At 35.0% G+C, this 15382-nt stretch overlaps 1 protein-coding gene across 2 annotated transcripts; it reads right to left on the minus strand.

Moving 5' to 3' along the window:
* Nucleotides 1–1586: 1586 nt before the first annotated feature.
* LOC104894003 (uncharacterized) lies at nucleotides 1587–13567 on the minus strand. Of its 2 annotated transcripts, none has more exons than XM_019249661.3 (18): nucleotides 13291–13567; nucleotides 13078–13179; nucleotides 11574–11656; nucleotides 11382–11466; nucleotides 9867–9953; nucleotides 9502–9563; nucleotides 9193–9386; nucleotides 9045–9105; nucleotides 8522–8699; nucleotides 7129–7167; nucleotides 6978–7039; nucleotides 6841–6877; nucleotides 5402–5451; nucleotides 5248–5317; nucleotides 4785–4860; nucleotides 2203–2282; nucleotides 2045–2113; nucleotides 1587–1932 (listed from the first exon to the last, which is right to left on the minus strand). In XM_019249661.3, the coding sequence occupies exons 1-18, from the start codon at nucleotides 13393–13395 to the stop codon at nucleotides 1873–1875; spliced, it is 1500 nt and encodes a 499-aa protein (XP_019105206.2). In that variant the 5' UTR covers nucleotides 13396–13567; the 3' UTR covers nucleotides 1587–1872. The 2 variants fall into 2 exon arrangements, with proteins under 2 accessions (XP_019105206.2, XP_010678456.2); XM_010680154.4 differs by having other exon boundaries at nucleotides 13285–13560.
* Nucleotides 13568–15382: the final 1815 nt, after the last annotated feature.

A 15382-nucleotide genomic window follows, 5' to 3' on the forward strand; every position in this document is an offset into this window, starting at 1 on the left:
CCACATTGCTCTACACAATAGTTTGTGAAATAAAAAATGTTGTTCATAAAGACTGTGAAATTCCCATTTTTTGGATACAAACAATATTTTGACCACTTCTAATTTATTTTGTGTATTTTCATTTTATTTTGACTTGCCACTCATCTAACTTTATGAGTCATTGACACTTAACAGGAGAATGAGATTATATGTCTATATCAATCAAAGCCTCAACGCCTCATTAAATGTCAACTTTTTCTTAGTTGCATCCCACTTCCAAAAGATTGTTTATGGTGAAAAAGAATTTTCCTTATATTTAATTTGAAAAACAAATACTGAAAAGAAAAAATCATTTTATAGTCTACAGGAACTCAACTCTTATTGGACTAGTTGATTACTTCATATATATATAGCTTTTGTGTTGGGGGACCAAGTTATTTTTGGCAAGCTAGTGATGGTAGCCTGGTGATAGTAAGATAGGTGCAATAAATTGAAGATTATTGCATTTATGGGACACCATTCTTGTGAATATCATACTGTGTATTTGACTTAATTTTTGTTGTTGCCCACATGAGAGGATGATGGGTTAAACCGCGTTTGCAGGAAAATGTGAAGAGTATATTTGCTTCGATTTTCATTAGAAACAAATTAATGCAATGGAAGGTTTCTTTGAACTTCCATTGATAATGATGTATTACTTTATGAATTGTCTTGAAGTCTAGTGTCAATATATCCATAGTAATGTTATTTTGCCCAAAACATCTATCTTACTTTTGAAATTCATGACCATTCATTACCGCGAAGATAATGAAATGGAGATAAAAACACATTTTATAGATCAAGATATGGACATCGATAATATTTTTTTACACGATAATTGATTATAATTATTTCTATTTATCACAACCTACCAAGCAAGATATTAATAAATTTCAAGTAAACAACATATTATGATTTTATAATTATTTATCGCTAGCTGGGAGATCAACCATTAGATAGATGTAGTATTTTCCTACTTTTTAATAGGTGCAGCTAAAAGTTCAGCACAGATTTTAGGGTGCACATAAAGTTTCACATTTCTTGTAATAACATAATTGAGTTTTATGATTCACACAATTCAATTTCTTTATGCATTTATCTTTAAGAAAAATTGACACTAACTATAAGTTACATGCCCTCTTCTTTGAGGGTGCCTAACTACATAGTCTCAATATTTAGAATTGTTTGAACATGCCTAACTACAAAGTCTTAACTTTAAAAATGTCTTTCCAAAATCATTTAAATTGTTCATAGAAAATAAAATAAAATTATAGTTGTTGATATCAATTTTTCTTTTTTTTTTTTTTTTAAAGCTGACTCTCCCCTCCAAGGCTCCAACCCCTTGCTTATTTGTTTTTTTTATAAAAAAAAAAAACTCCTGATCCTTGGGTTTCCTCCCTGGGGCGGCATATGGCAAAACAACATTATTTATAGTCGACAGTATAAAAGCTTTTAATAGAAACATACCCATCACAGTTGGTGCGGCTTTTCCACCATCATAATGGTTGCATGTCCCACAAAATTTGGTAAGGCAGGCCTGCACTAAAGGCACTTCAAACAATCACAAAGCCCGAAAATAAATAGACATGCATACAATGATACAATGAATTAGTTCCAACGTTCGATGACAATAATTTATAGAAAGAAAACTCGAGTACGAGAAAGGTATCTAAATAGTATGCCCTTCATCAAACGTTTTTGGTGTACTCCATATATTACAACATGTTTACTGTTTTGCTTGAGGATCCAATACAATCATTTGGATCAAAAATCAATCGGAAACGTATGGGCAACCTGTAGAAGAAAGATAATTTTCTTTCATAAAATTACAGTATTCAATTACAACCATTATTGCTATTGCAGTCGACAACCTTGCTCTTCTTGTCTTAGATAAATTAATCCACGCTGTATCCTCTGCACTCAAAAGACGCCACAGCTAGAAGTTTAGGGTTCAGTCAAATTTTAGGAAGTAAGAAAGCCCTAAAATCTCGGCTAAAAGTAACAAGTAGTTAAAGTGTATCGATACCTCCTTTGTGTCTTTCAGCCGCAGAAGTTCTAATCTCTCTGATGGCCTTCTCTTCGTTAATGTGGTTAACTACAATCACAATCACCAAAACAAAATTACTATATTTGAGATGAGTGGAGATAGTCGATAAGGTAGGAGGAAAGAAAAGATTGGCATACCCAAAAGCTGAAGCGCTCAGGATCTTCATGTGAGGGCTTCATTGCTTCCACATTAAGGAGTTCTGCAAGTCGTCTTCGATCTAAAAAACCATAAAAGAGAAGGCACTTATGAAGAAGAAAACCAATGTTTTACATCCCACATCTTGGAAGAACAAAAAATACCATGTCAGAGCTACTAGAAGACACGAACACACAAATATAAAAGATAATGGCGTTACTTGGCAATTAGCTGTTAGTCATTTTCCCCATTTGCTAGGTTCACTTGGCTTGTTTAACCAACTGGCAACATAAGCTCTTCTTCGTGCCTGTTAGCAGAATCAGTTGGGTATATATGGTTCGAAAATGTGGTTTACGCTAGTCACAGACTAGGTGATGAATGAATTTGGTATAAAAGGCAAGCTTTTGGGCAAAATATCCTTTAGCTTGAGGAAAACCCACAGCTAAAGAAAAAGGCAGCTGCTCCAATTAGCTTCTTCATCTCAAGATTTAGCCAACTTTTCAGCCAGCGTAAAATCCATACACCAAACGTATATTTTGTACGTTAAACCATAGTAACAATTACAAAATAAGACCAAGAAAGGGGTTAAGAGCTCGATGTCTCTAAGTAAATTCTAAAAGAATACACGAGAAAAACAAAATCCAAGACAAATAAATGCAGAGTCCAAGGTACACTTTCATTCCATTTCCTTGCTATTATTCTCCCTTTGATGTAGGAGGGAAAGCCTAAACTTTCCTACTCTTGTACAAAACTTAACAAGAAACAAGGAATATAAACGCCTGAAGACGAATTTGAAATTCATATAAACAAAAAGAAAAATGAAATAAACATATGAAAAAATATAAACAAACAAATGATGAATTAACATCTTTGGGCCATAATTATGCAGGACCTCAACTTGAGGATTAGTTGGAATGCAATAAGAAAGATAAAATAAGGAAATAGTCCATCACAATATTCCAGAAATTGAATTTATCTATCAAAGAACTACAAATTGAACAACTATGGAAATTTCCCAAGGTAGCCCAATAATATAATTTTCATCAAATAACCCGATTTTTTTGAAGTTAAACAATTCATTTTTTTAGAGACAGTAATCTGAAGCAATTACCATTTGTCCGATCCACCCTTGTATGTTACCAATGCAATAACCACATTCCCATTTGGCTCACCCAAGTCCTTCTCATCTCCTTCCCTCAACAACAATACTCCCTCCGTCCCAAAATATAGTTCCTATTTTCATTTTGGGTGTCCCAAAATATAGTCCTTGTTTCAAAAATTAGTTCCACATTTTTCCATAATTTGCCTAAAAAAACCGTGTCCCTATCATTTATTTGCGTCTTGAAATTAGTTTTTTGCTTTCTTTATTCAACCCAAGTCTTACAATTAATGCTCTTTCACCAATTATTCTTCATTTTCTCTCTTATAATCATCTTTACCCATACAACATTTATTTAGATAAACAAGAAATATTTACTATCCCTTTCAGATTCTACTTACCTTAATTCCCGTGAAAAACTAAAACCAGGAACAATATTTTGGGACGGAGGGAGTATATGTGTCCTCTCAACTCTATTAGAAAAGTCTCATCATTTTTTCTTCTCCTACTTTTCTCACTCAATTCTCTACGCTTAAATCAAATTCTCAAACGTTCTAGCCCTAAATCATTGTACTCCATCTATCGCCTTCTAATTCACTCTGTCAAATTCTCTTTCACCGTCGTCCTACTATGCACCATTTGTGAATTGAAAAGAGAAGTCCATGATCCTCTATCAATTTCTTCCTGAAGAAGATGAAACAATAGACCAGTACTTCTGTCGCTGAATTCCAATCTCAATATTTCCCAAAATCACATCATTAATTTAATTCTCCAAGAAAAGTGGGGTGAAAACCATTAGATTTTGTGTTTGGAGAAGTAATATTCTAGACAATAGTCCCATTCCTCTAAACCTTTCATGTAAGTTTAACTAAGAAAAGGTTGAAAATTTAGATTTCTCAATATTGTTCAAGAGTGTTCTGCACACGAAAAGGAAAAGCTCTGTTATCTTACATAAGAATATGGGTGGAAAAGAAGGAATAGTACGGAAACAAGGCAAAATCCTGTGGTTAAATAGGGCATTTCAGTCTTTCAGTATAGCATAGAGCTGATCAACTCCAGCCCGGCCCGTTTTTGGGCGGGTTTGGGCAGAATATTTTGGCCCGCGATCGGGTCCGGCCCGGCCCAATTATTTGCTTTGGGCAAGGCAAAAATGACTTTTTAGTCTATTTTTTGGCCCGAAATAGCGGGCTTTGGGCACAAAAATTTGGCTCGGCCCATGATCACCTCTAGTATAGCATGTGTCATCACAAATTAGAAAATCTAATGTTAGCTACAGCGAGGACCATTTTGAAACCATTATAGCCATATCAAGGTCAATCTGATTAAGTAGAAACACTGATGGTTATTTTGAGAGATATGGTACATTACAGCTTACAGGGTTACCCAGGAAAGGGAAATCTTAAAAAAAAGAAAAAAAGAAAGCTACTGAATTAAGTGCACATAGACTAATACGGAGAGGGAAAGCTCATATTGCCCATCAAATACCTTGTCTTGCTGCTTCTTTTGCCCTCATCATCCACGTTTGAGCATACTCTGCAGCATTACTTGACAGTTCCTGCAGCTGTTAATACCAACAAGTCAAATCAATCGAGACCCACACGGCCACACCTTGCAAATGGAAAACAAACCAACTTGACTGTTCACAAGTACCACATAATGCCTAGACCCAACCTACTGAAGTAAGATGAAGCTCTAAATTGGATGCTCAAACTATAATGAGATGAGCTTCAACTCTGGCTTCAAATTTGGAATTCAAGTACATCTATATTTCCTCAAATTACTCAACTAGGACAAACACTTATAAGGAAGTTCAAAGCTCAGCCTAACCAAATACAAAGAAAATACTGAAATTGTTAAATTTGAGTCACACAACAGGAGCATTCAGCTCTGATCCAACAACATATATCAGCTGCCTTTAGTGCTTAACATTACCATGAAAGTTACTTACATCTGTCCTTTCTTTGGTTCCTTGAGGTGGATTAGTATCCAGTATCCATTCTACTTCTGCAACGCGGTACCTGTAGAAGGAAAAGGACTAAAACTTAAATACTTAGTATTTAAAAAACCAATAGTTAGCAGTAGCAAAGAAAGAGACAACTAACCCATCTTGATCCCAGGATCGGAGGATGCGAAATCTTCGACGTCCTTCAACCTGTAAATCATGAAGCTTACATATAATACACTATCTGCTGAATAATAGTCGTGGATTCCAGTAGAAAAGGAAATAAGGAATAAAGGGAAGAAAATTTTGGACGAGGGACTGGACATGGAACAGAACTCAGAGAAGGACCAAGAGAAAGAGGTGGTCAATGCATGACAAAAATCAAACCACAGGGAGGGGGGGATGGAAGAGCAAGCTTAAAGATATTCTATGGAAACATTTACATGATAAAAATCAAGATATCTCCTAGTAGCTTTGTAAAATTACATCAAACCACAGGCTACCAAATGTATTATTACCCTTATAAAGCTAATGCTTCACTGGAAAAAGGTGGTGAATTTCCATATGTTCTCCTACACCCATGGACTTATTCATAGAAGGCGTTGTCAAAGTGAGTTTATCTGCCTCGTAGAGCTCTCCCCCTCATTCAATAGGCGTCACTACAGTTAACCCCCCTTCATCTTAAAAAGAGAAGGAATATGGTCACTACTCATTACAATTCTGATTTTCGTTCAGTGTCCCTTCCATCTTTTCTCTTAACCATATAGATGAAACATTTAATCAGTAACTCCCATCATCAAAATAAAGGAAACAGGGAAACTTTAATTAAAACCTTTTCCAAAATTTTATCAAAAAGAAAAAAGAAAATATATCTTTGTGGCATCGATTTAAAAAAAGTACAAATCCAAAAAGGGACTGTCTTTTTCTCAAACTCAAACCATCAATATTTTCATCAACAAAAAGAAAGATAAAATGTTTAAAAGTTTTAATTAAAGGGTGTGCACATTGAGTACCTAAAGTCTTATGCCTTCAATAACAGATAGCAAGTAATACTAGAAAAAGAATAACTCAAATTTGACTGGTCCCTGCCTTTTCTTGTAAACCTATTCACCAACAATCTAATCGACAACGAAAGTGCTACCATTGGATTTGTCACTCTTCACTGGTAAATACCCAAATATTCATTCTTCTCAGCTCTTGGTTTATGTGCCAATTTGTAGATCTAGGTTTTGAATAAACCCTAGATCAGGAAACTAGTAATTTCATTAATTTCTAAAACATTCTTTAACTAATTTCAAACTTGGACACGTGAATGACAATAAATGTTCTTGTTTCAAACCCATTTTCGCAGTTGCATATCTTTCCAACTCGTTTCTTAATTTACCTGACACATTTAATGGAGTTTTGACTTGCATCTAGAAGAAATTCAGTTTCCAAAACATTTCGGCAACGGAAAAATGAGGGCTTTAGTGCATTTCCATGCAACATAGGCTGAAGGCCCTGAAGCCACAGGAAACACTATGGAAAATGCAAAATTTAAATAGCAGCATTAACATGATGGCCAAGCAACAGATTCAAGATTTGATTCATTCTTCTTACCTCTATATAGAAGCGCCCGTCAGGAAGTGGCTCACATCTGCATGTACACATGTAGATATAAATAAATACAATTTAAACAAGTATACCAAGCAAAAACACAAAAGAAGCAGACAGCTAGGCTTAAGGCGGACACATACTCGGTTAGCTCCACCTCACAAGCAAAGTCAGCTATATGACCTGTTGTAGAATCGATTGTTACCTACATCATTCATAGAAAGAATAAGCCTGGAGAATATGAGAATCCTGACTAAGGGACGTAAACGCAAGCGACAGGTCACAGGATTGTACCATTCCCATCCGATGATTTCCTTCCATTATCCTCCTAACCTGTTGTTCAAGCAATAAGAGAATAAAACCACCATAATCTGTAAGACTAAAGTAACTGATGTCAGTAACTAAAATTCACTTATAAGATCTGCAATCACAACTAAGAAGTATATCAGATGAGATGTCATCTTCTACTTCATAACAATAAAATAAATTGATCATCGTTCACAAGTTCCCAAAACAGAACAAACTAGGATTCTAGGACTACCAATAAACTTCAAACTGCATCTAGTCCAGTTCCAAATCAAAGGGACAAGATACAAATTTTTAGAGACTTTTCATTAAATGAGAGAGAGATGGGTTTATTTATTGATGGAGATAAAGTGTGGGCCAAAGGGGTGTTAGAAACTAATATGATAATAGTGGGACTACGCCAAAATTGAAAGTGTTACAAACTAATTTGGAACAAACAGAAAATGGAGTGTTCAGAATAATAGCCACTGAGTTAAAAGATCACACTCACAACGCAACCACAATCCAAACAAGGAACCAAGAAGGAAACCTGATGAGGTGCAAAAGCAACCTCCCAAGAAGCTGATATGTATTTCTTTCCTAATGCCATCTAGGAAAGTGAGGTTCTCTCTCCTATGTGATTGGGTCCACTATGTTGTGATCATATCCTCCCTTTTACAAATTTTTATTACTTTGTAGAGAAAAAGTTAACAAACCCATTTGTATATATAAACACTTCTTTGCAGTCCTTACCCTTGAAATCTTAGATATATGATTGTCCTGATAGCTCAGTAAATATACTAGTTAGCCATATAGGGGAAACAAATGGACTATCTTGGATCCTATTTTATTGGGCCTTTCTCTTTACCATATGATACACTAAACAGAAGTAGAAAGTAGAGCAAGGTCGTCGAACACAGCAAGACATAAAGAAACAAGTATGTGGCATCAAAAAATATCTAGAAATTTTCAGCATATGAGTTACATAGATAAACTGAAAAGGAGATCATACAATGACTCCAATCTCACAGAAAGTATACTAATTTAGTCACACAACATTTGTATATATAAACACTTCTTTGCAGTCCTTACCCTTGAAATCTTAGATATATGATTGTCCTGATAGCTCAGTAAATATACTAGTTAGCCATATAGGGGAAACAAATGGACTATCCTGGATCCTATTTTATTGGGCCTTTCTCTTTACCATATGATACACTAAACAGAAGTAGAAAGTAGAGCAAGGTCGTCGAACACAGCAAGACATAAAGAAACAAGTATGTGGCATCAAAAAATATCTAGAAATTTTCAGCATATGAGTTACATAGATAAACTGAAAAGGAGATCATACAATGACTCCAATCTCACAGAAAGTATACTAATTTAGTCACACAACACTCACCATAAGCCTGTAGCGAGGTTCAAATATATTGAGTGGCAATTTCTCACAAGGGAGCACAGCATCCATCACAAAAAGTGGCACCAAATCAACACCAAGCTTTACCAAATTGTCATTCTCTGATTTCCTCTCAGCATATTCCTCCGGAAAATTTTTCTGTATAATGTTGTTCAAAGTTACACTGGAAAAAAAGAACAAAAACAAATAAATTACCAAATATTATAGCTAAAAAGTTTCTGGGTACGGGTAAAATATCAAAATGGTCTATTATTTCTCCTAAATGGCCCTTATCTCCGTGATTTATCAGGCACTTCATATTGATGTTCACCTTCTCCATCTTTCAAATTATGCAAACACAAATTCTTGATATTCACATTTTGTGATCGATATAATTTTTCACAGAAGACGTAGACAATAATATAAATATCCCAAAACAAGTTAAATCCAAATTCGTTTCTTCGCTTAGCAAGGAAAACATAACATGGCTGCCGAAATAATAGAGTAGATCCAAAAAAGAAAAAAAGACCTTATTGCGGACGCCCTTGGAGTGATAAATAGCACAGTTCGACAAAGGGGACACTTATTACCTGCAAAATCATACAGAGAAGATCAGAGGGCATCATATATATGTAGGTCCAAAAGTGGAAGAAGCCATTGCAAGGAAGAAGACTCACTCCGGTCCATTGACTGAAATAGACATGAACGACAAAAGGAATGACCACATGGAGTTGTAACTGGCTCATATAGTAACTTCAGGCAAAGGGTACAATCAAACTCATCACTACGTTCTGGTTTGCCACGGCTTCTTCCACGAACTAAACCGGTAAGTGTTCTCTCCAATATTGAAAGAAGAGCCTGTAGATGGGTGCTATCAAACACAAATAGGAAAATATTGTAAATAAAAAAATTCCTCTAGCAAGTACAAGACAGGGAATGTAATGCATAAGCAGTTCCACAGCAATACAGAGTAAAGTATTTCTTACCTGAGTGGATCCAGCTGCAGGCCTGCAATAACAGCATCACGTGCCGGCTCATATCTTTCTAACTGCCCATTATGAGGAATCAGGATCAGACACATAAAGGATGTTCTTTCAAAAAAATTCTTCACTCATAACCAAGCTAAACATGTGATGTCGCAATATAAGCAACTTTTACTTCTACAAACTTGGAAATATGCCTATAAGCTAGTAAGAAGAGCCAAATTTAAAGAAAATAAACTAATACAGTAAGAAAATAGATGCATCTCACAGCTATAACGTATATGCTTCTAATGAGTATCATGTGCAGGATACAAAAAAAAGTGAACGGGATCCATGTATATAGGTGATAATATACCTCTAAGCCTTACCAAGAAAAGAGCATCAGCTTGCAAAATGTATGACTTGACAGATTTGTTTCTGCAGCTCATGACCTTTTCAGCATCCTTCAAGGCAAGCTGCAATCATATTAAATCAAACATCTTATATAAGTTTGTGTTTTGTTGTCGATATACCTTAGACCTATCCTTATCCTCTAAATTAGGGCCAGGACTTTAGGGCACATTTAGAACTAGCTCAAGCCATAAATTGTTACTAGAATATACTTTCACCCATAAGAGGTTCCACCACTCTCATACATTGGTGTTTTTAGCCAAAATGACAAAGTTGTCCTAATTTTACAACCCCCCTCCCCAACAAATCTTTCTATTGCTCTTAGCATGTCATTGCAAGAAGTATCCACAACATGATAAAAAAGAAGATCATTCTGCTATGTCTAAGCCATTCTCTAATAGATTTTAAACACTGCCCCATAACGTGTGAATAAAATAACTCCACAAAATCAGACTGTAATTTTACCACATTCTATTATAACCCATTTCTACAACCATTATGCATATAGGTACAATTAAACTCACATGGAAGATAAAATATTTTACTCATATTTTAGTCACTGAAAATTGTTAGAAACTGACTCATACACAAAAGAACAAAAAAGGATTTAAAAAAAGTATATAAATGACTATTTCCAAAGCTCTTGAATTACAATATTTAATTAGTCTTCCTCAATTTGTCAATTCGTGTTTTGATGGCCACGAAGAGCATTTTAACATCCTGAGATTCCACAACACCTATCGTGGCATAAATCAGCAACTAGGGAAAATGATGTCATTAAGCTTGACCATTTGTCAAAACTATAAAAAAAAATTCTAAATTAAGCATGGCAATATACTTTCAAACACCTTCTGTACTTGTGCTGACATTTGATAAGAAATGAGTTCTTATACTGTGCTACCGCTGCCTTATAGCCTTATAGGTGATTAAGAGCTGGGCCGAGTTTTGTCGTGTTGGGCCAAACATTTGTGCCCGGAGCCCTGGACCTGGATCAAGTCCAGGCTTTTTCGGGGCTAAGCATGTTTTAGATCAAAAGAGTACATTTTTGGGCCCATGAATCATGCTCAAAGCCCAATTTCTTTGGACATAAAACGGGCCTGACAAGGCCTAACACAAACATTAGGCCGGAAGAAGGCCCAAACGCGGGTTTTTACGCCATGCTAGACTTGGTCACCTCTACTGCCTATGAAGTGTTCTATATGTGAAAAAACTACTATTTACAAGTTCCAGTTCCAACCATGCTATCAAATAGCCAAATAAGTAAGCCTACCATGTGGAGAGATTCCTCTGTCCCCATATCTCTTTCCCCCTCCAACCCTTTCACATCTTTCAATACCTTTTTCATCCACATAAATATCGTAAACGAGAACAAAAAGGTTTTGATCAAGAACTCGGCAATAAACCCGTATAAAAAATGATGAAATGAGTTCAAGTAATTCACCACTCGGCAGCATATAGATTCATATACAGAAAGAAAAATCAATGAAGCATACCTCAGCATGTGTTGTAGGATCCATTCCATACAACGGACTATATTCAGAAGCAGAAGGCGCCCGACTTTTCAAAAATTGGCTTAACCTGTTGCCATAGGGAAGACAAAATTGGTAATTCATAAACCATAGAATCCTCAAGTAGAAAGAAAAAGAAAAGTAACTGGAGCAGATGCCAGCTTCCAAGCAATTTACCTTAAATAAGCAGCACATCTATTACTCAGGATAATAGGATCACCCGGTTTGACAAGAGTGGCTTTGGAATAACAATTAATCGCCTGAACAACAAAACATTAATCAGCCGCAGACCAGTAAAAAGTAGTCCCTCCAAACGACTTCCAAAATAAAAATTAAAAGGCCATGTCACTTTGGTCCAACTGTATTTATAAGCTCTCACATTTCAAGATAAGATTTAAATTGATAAGAACGTTGACACTTCAAATAGAGACTATGATTTTATGAAGTACGGACAGCAAGCTTCCAAATTTAGCCAAATGCTAAATTTGCAATATCTCAACTGATATATGTCACTTCTACAAAATTCAATTTCAGAAAGCATGATTTAACAACAAGGGTGCGTAAGAGAATCATAGTCAGATTTCTAAAGACTGTTGTCAGTTACTTGATCAGAGGCGCCAGTTATCTTATACATTTATGAATGCAAGATAGACAGCGATTTCTTTGCAGACACGTTCAGCACCCAGCTTGATGACTTGATGTATTTAGTAGTGAAGATGTTAGAATACTATTAGCCTAGTTAAGAGTATAATAATGACTACCCCTGAAGAAAATTGAAATCAAAATGGCAAGGAGCTTATTGTTCAGGAGCACAAAGCTTACTGCTGAGAAAAATAAACTAGGTATCGTCTAATCCTTCTGAGTTCATGACTAGGAGCTTACACAAATGGGTAACCATTATATACACAAGTGCCAGTGAAATTGAGGCTACATCTCACTGTTAATGTTGACATGTAAACGGGAAGGAGGAAAATTAAGTGTCACAGATTATTGTTGTTTGCCTAATAGTTTCTAAGGGTCTATTCTATTCAACTTATTTTTCCGAACTTATCTTAAATTTACTGAACTTCTCTTAATTTCTGTCAACAACTCCGAAAATAAGTTTAAAAGATAAGTTGACACAACAGACCCTGTAATATATTAGCAGCAAGTAAGACTTCTAAACAAATTCAACATTGAGTTAACTCAACATATACAGGATACTCCCTCTGTTTGGAAATAATATAAAACTGTATTAACCCTTCATAATCAAATATTCAATAAGATAAACTTTGCAACAGTTAGTGGTTGCAATCCTCTCTTTAGCACTCCATTTAGGAGCGAGTACGAGTTACACCAATTACAGCTATTTCTATCTTAGAAAATGAAACAACTTATTTCAACATGCAAAAAGAAATAGTATACATGTGCTTATTATTTCCAGATGGAGAGAGTATGCATATTATGACTTCAGGATGCTAAACTTCAAACATGCAAGTCCAATTTCATTATAATCTTCTCTAATTCCAGACAAACCTTGTTTATATTGAAAATTTCTTCAATCATATCATATAAACAGCTAAAGCCTGATCTTCAAACTCATTTGATCATACAGTCAAATAGAAAACGAGAATTTTGATAAGAATTCGAAAATCGTTAAAAAAAAAACTATGAATTTGATAAATAAAACAATTCATATCACCTCCTCAAATCTTCCTCGGCGAAAGGCTTGATTTCCGCTCTGCACAAACTCGAAAACCTGCTGAAATCTCTCGTACGAAATCGACGATTCTCCCTCATTCGCCTACAAATCCAAACCAAAATCACTTCAAAGTACTGCAACAAAAGAGCAAAAAACAGTCGAAATTGAAGAAATTAAAAGAAGTATTGTCATCAATTGAAAACTAACACAGACGAAATCTTCAACATCGTCAATGCCGTCGGAGAAGTTCACAATCGCCGATGAGTTTTGATTGTTCGACATCGCTTCGAAATTATTCTCTCTCTTCAGTCTCTTCATTCACTCGCGCTTTCTCTCTCCTAAGTATTTTTCTCTGCTGCATTATATCAGTGTTTCTCTAAGAGAGAGAGCAGAGAAAGAAGAAGGGAAAAAAAGAGAGCTTCGTGTTCTAATTGGAGTCTTACGTTGCACGCACGGACTAAATTCGCTTACGTGGTTTACTGCCTCCTCCGAGTCTTTCGCTTTGATTTTCTTGTGTTGTTGGGTTGATTCGAGTGTGAGGGAATTCGCCAAGTTGGCCATTTTACCGGCTTCTAAAGTCTCGATTATCCGAAATTGAAAGATATGGGTCAACCACTCAACCCTATGGGGGAAGTCATGGACAATAAATTCATAGCCCGATAGACGATGGCAAGCTGTGTAAGGATGTGGATTGAGCGCTATTTTCAAGTAATTTCAACTTAATTCGATTAAAATTAATTTGGATTGGCTCGATTCTATACTTGATTTAAATTTTGACTTATGTTGGCTCGATTTCGAATTAAACTAATCTCAAGACTCTAACAACTCGAGTTGAGCAAGCTTTGTCCATGCTTGATAAGCGCGTGAGCAAGTTGATAACTTCTTTTGCTTTTTTTATTCATTTACTATTGTAAGACTAATTATTTTTAAGAAAGATTAGGTTAGTACGTAGGTAACTTAGAGGGTTAGAGCACTTCCACACAAAAAAAAACTATTTAATGAAACAACGACAGTAGCTTTTGGAAGAATACAACTAGAAGGAACACAACCATAAATTTGTTTAATATTTTGTTATTTCCTTTGCCCTATTTGCTTTCTTTCTCTTCATGATAACTTCAATGGAAATAGTTAACCCGAGTGTTTCTACTATCAAATAATTCGTATTTGACTCATTCAAATTTTGGGCATAGTTCAAGTTAAGTAGATTTGAATTAATCGAAGCTAAACCCAATCAATGTTCAACTACAATCCATAACACGATGAATCCAATTGTTGCATATAAGCATCTGCACTAGGATGGCTTTGCGAATATGTCACTTCATCCGATCATAGGTCTTGACTATATCAAATTCCAAGGGTGTATACTTATACATCATAATTGTATATACCAACAAAGGCCTTTGAATATTTCATGTGATGAAGCATCTTAATGGTTACTAAGAAGTCATATATAACTAGCATGCGTGGAGTAAAGGTATTTGATTCATAGATGTTAATTTTGTCGAGAAACTATTTAAGCCATTTAACCAAAACATTATAAACTAACTTATAGACCACATTGCATAGATTAAACAACCAAATAGGTTTATCTTGATTGTCATGAATTAGTTCAAAATATTTTTTTTACTCACTTCAAGTTATCTAATATCAATTAAATTGATCTTATGTGTCCTTTAAAGACTCTAAATGGCCTAAAATTACCAAATTATCAACAAAGAACCTTATTTTTTAAGCAAGTAAGATTAAGGACCTATTAAAATGAAATTTTTACCATGTACATCCAACTAGTTTTGCAATGTAAGAAAGTGAATGGGAAGGACAACCTCACTCTCAAATATCTCATAGTAAAGTTTTGATCTCGTAACCTTGAAGTCATCTGATCAAATACCAGTAGGAATTTACTTGGCATGTCATTTGTTTTTTAACAGAGATATGTAGTGTTGTTAATTCATACAATTTGGACTAAAACATTCTAAAATGAACTAGAATATGTTGTTTAACCCCTCCTCTTTCCAGAAAAAAAAATCACCTTTAACTTATATACGAGTATAATGTCATTTACAAACCTATAAACAACTAAGATCAAGTAAAATACCTATATGGATCTCAATTGTTATTCTTGAATGATTTTAAATGGTTTTACAAATTCTAAAGTGTTATAAAATGACATAGATTAACTTAATTTACATAAAATGTTACTAAACACACTAAAAATTTACCTAAACCAACATACATAGTTACAAGTTACCCTACATGTGGTAAAATGTTAAACGTCATTTGATCACCTAAAGTCATTTAAATGTAA

This window comes from Beta vulgaris, chromosome 5, assembly GCF_026745355.1.
Source record: "Beta vulgaris subsp. vulgaris cultivar EL10 chromosome 5, EL10.2, whole genome shotgun sequence".
In the NCBI taxonomy this organism is placed as follows: Eukaryota; Viridiplantae; Streptophyta; class Magnoliopsida; order Caryophyllales; family Amaranthaceae; genus Beta; species Beta vulgaris.

What these genes read in the sequence shown, in the direction of transcription:
- LOC104894003 (XM_010680154.4), bottom strand. Translation starts at nt 13,395, where the DNA reads ATGAAGAGACTGAAGAGAGAGAATAATTTCGAAGCGATGTCGAACAAT. An exon ending in ACGGGCGCTTCTATATAGAG is followed by an intron (nt 5,452 to 6,840) that starts GTAAGAAGAATG and finishes CATGATTTACAG; the next exon opens with GTTGAAGGACGTCGAAGATT. An exon ending in CGATCCTGGGATCAAGATGG is followed by an intron (nt 5,318 to 5,401) that starts GTTAGTTGTCTC and finishes TTCCTTCTACAG; the next exon opens with GTACCGCGTTGCAGAAGTAG.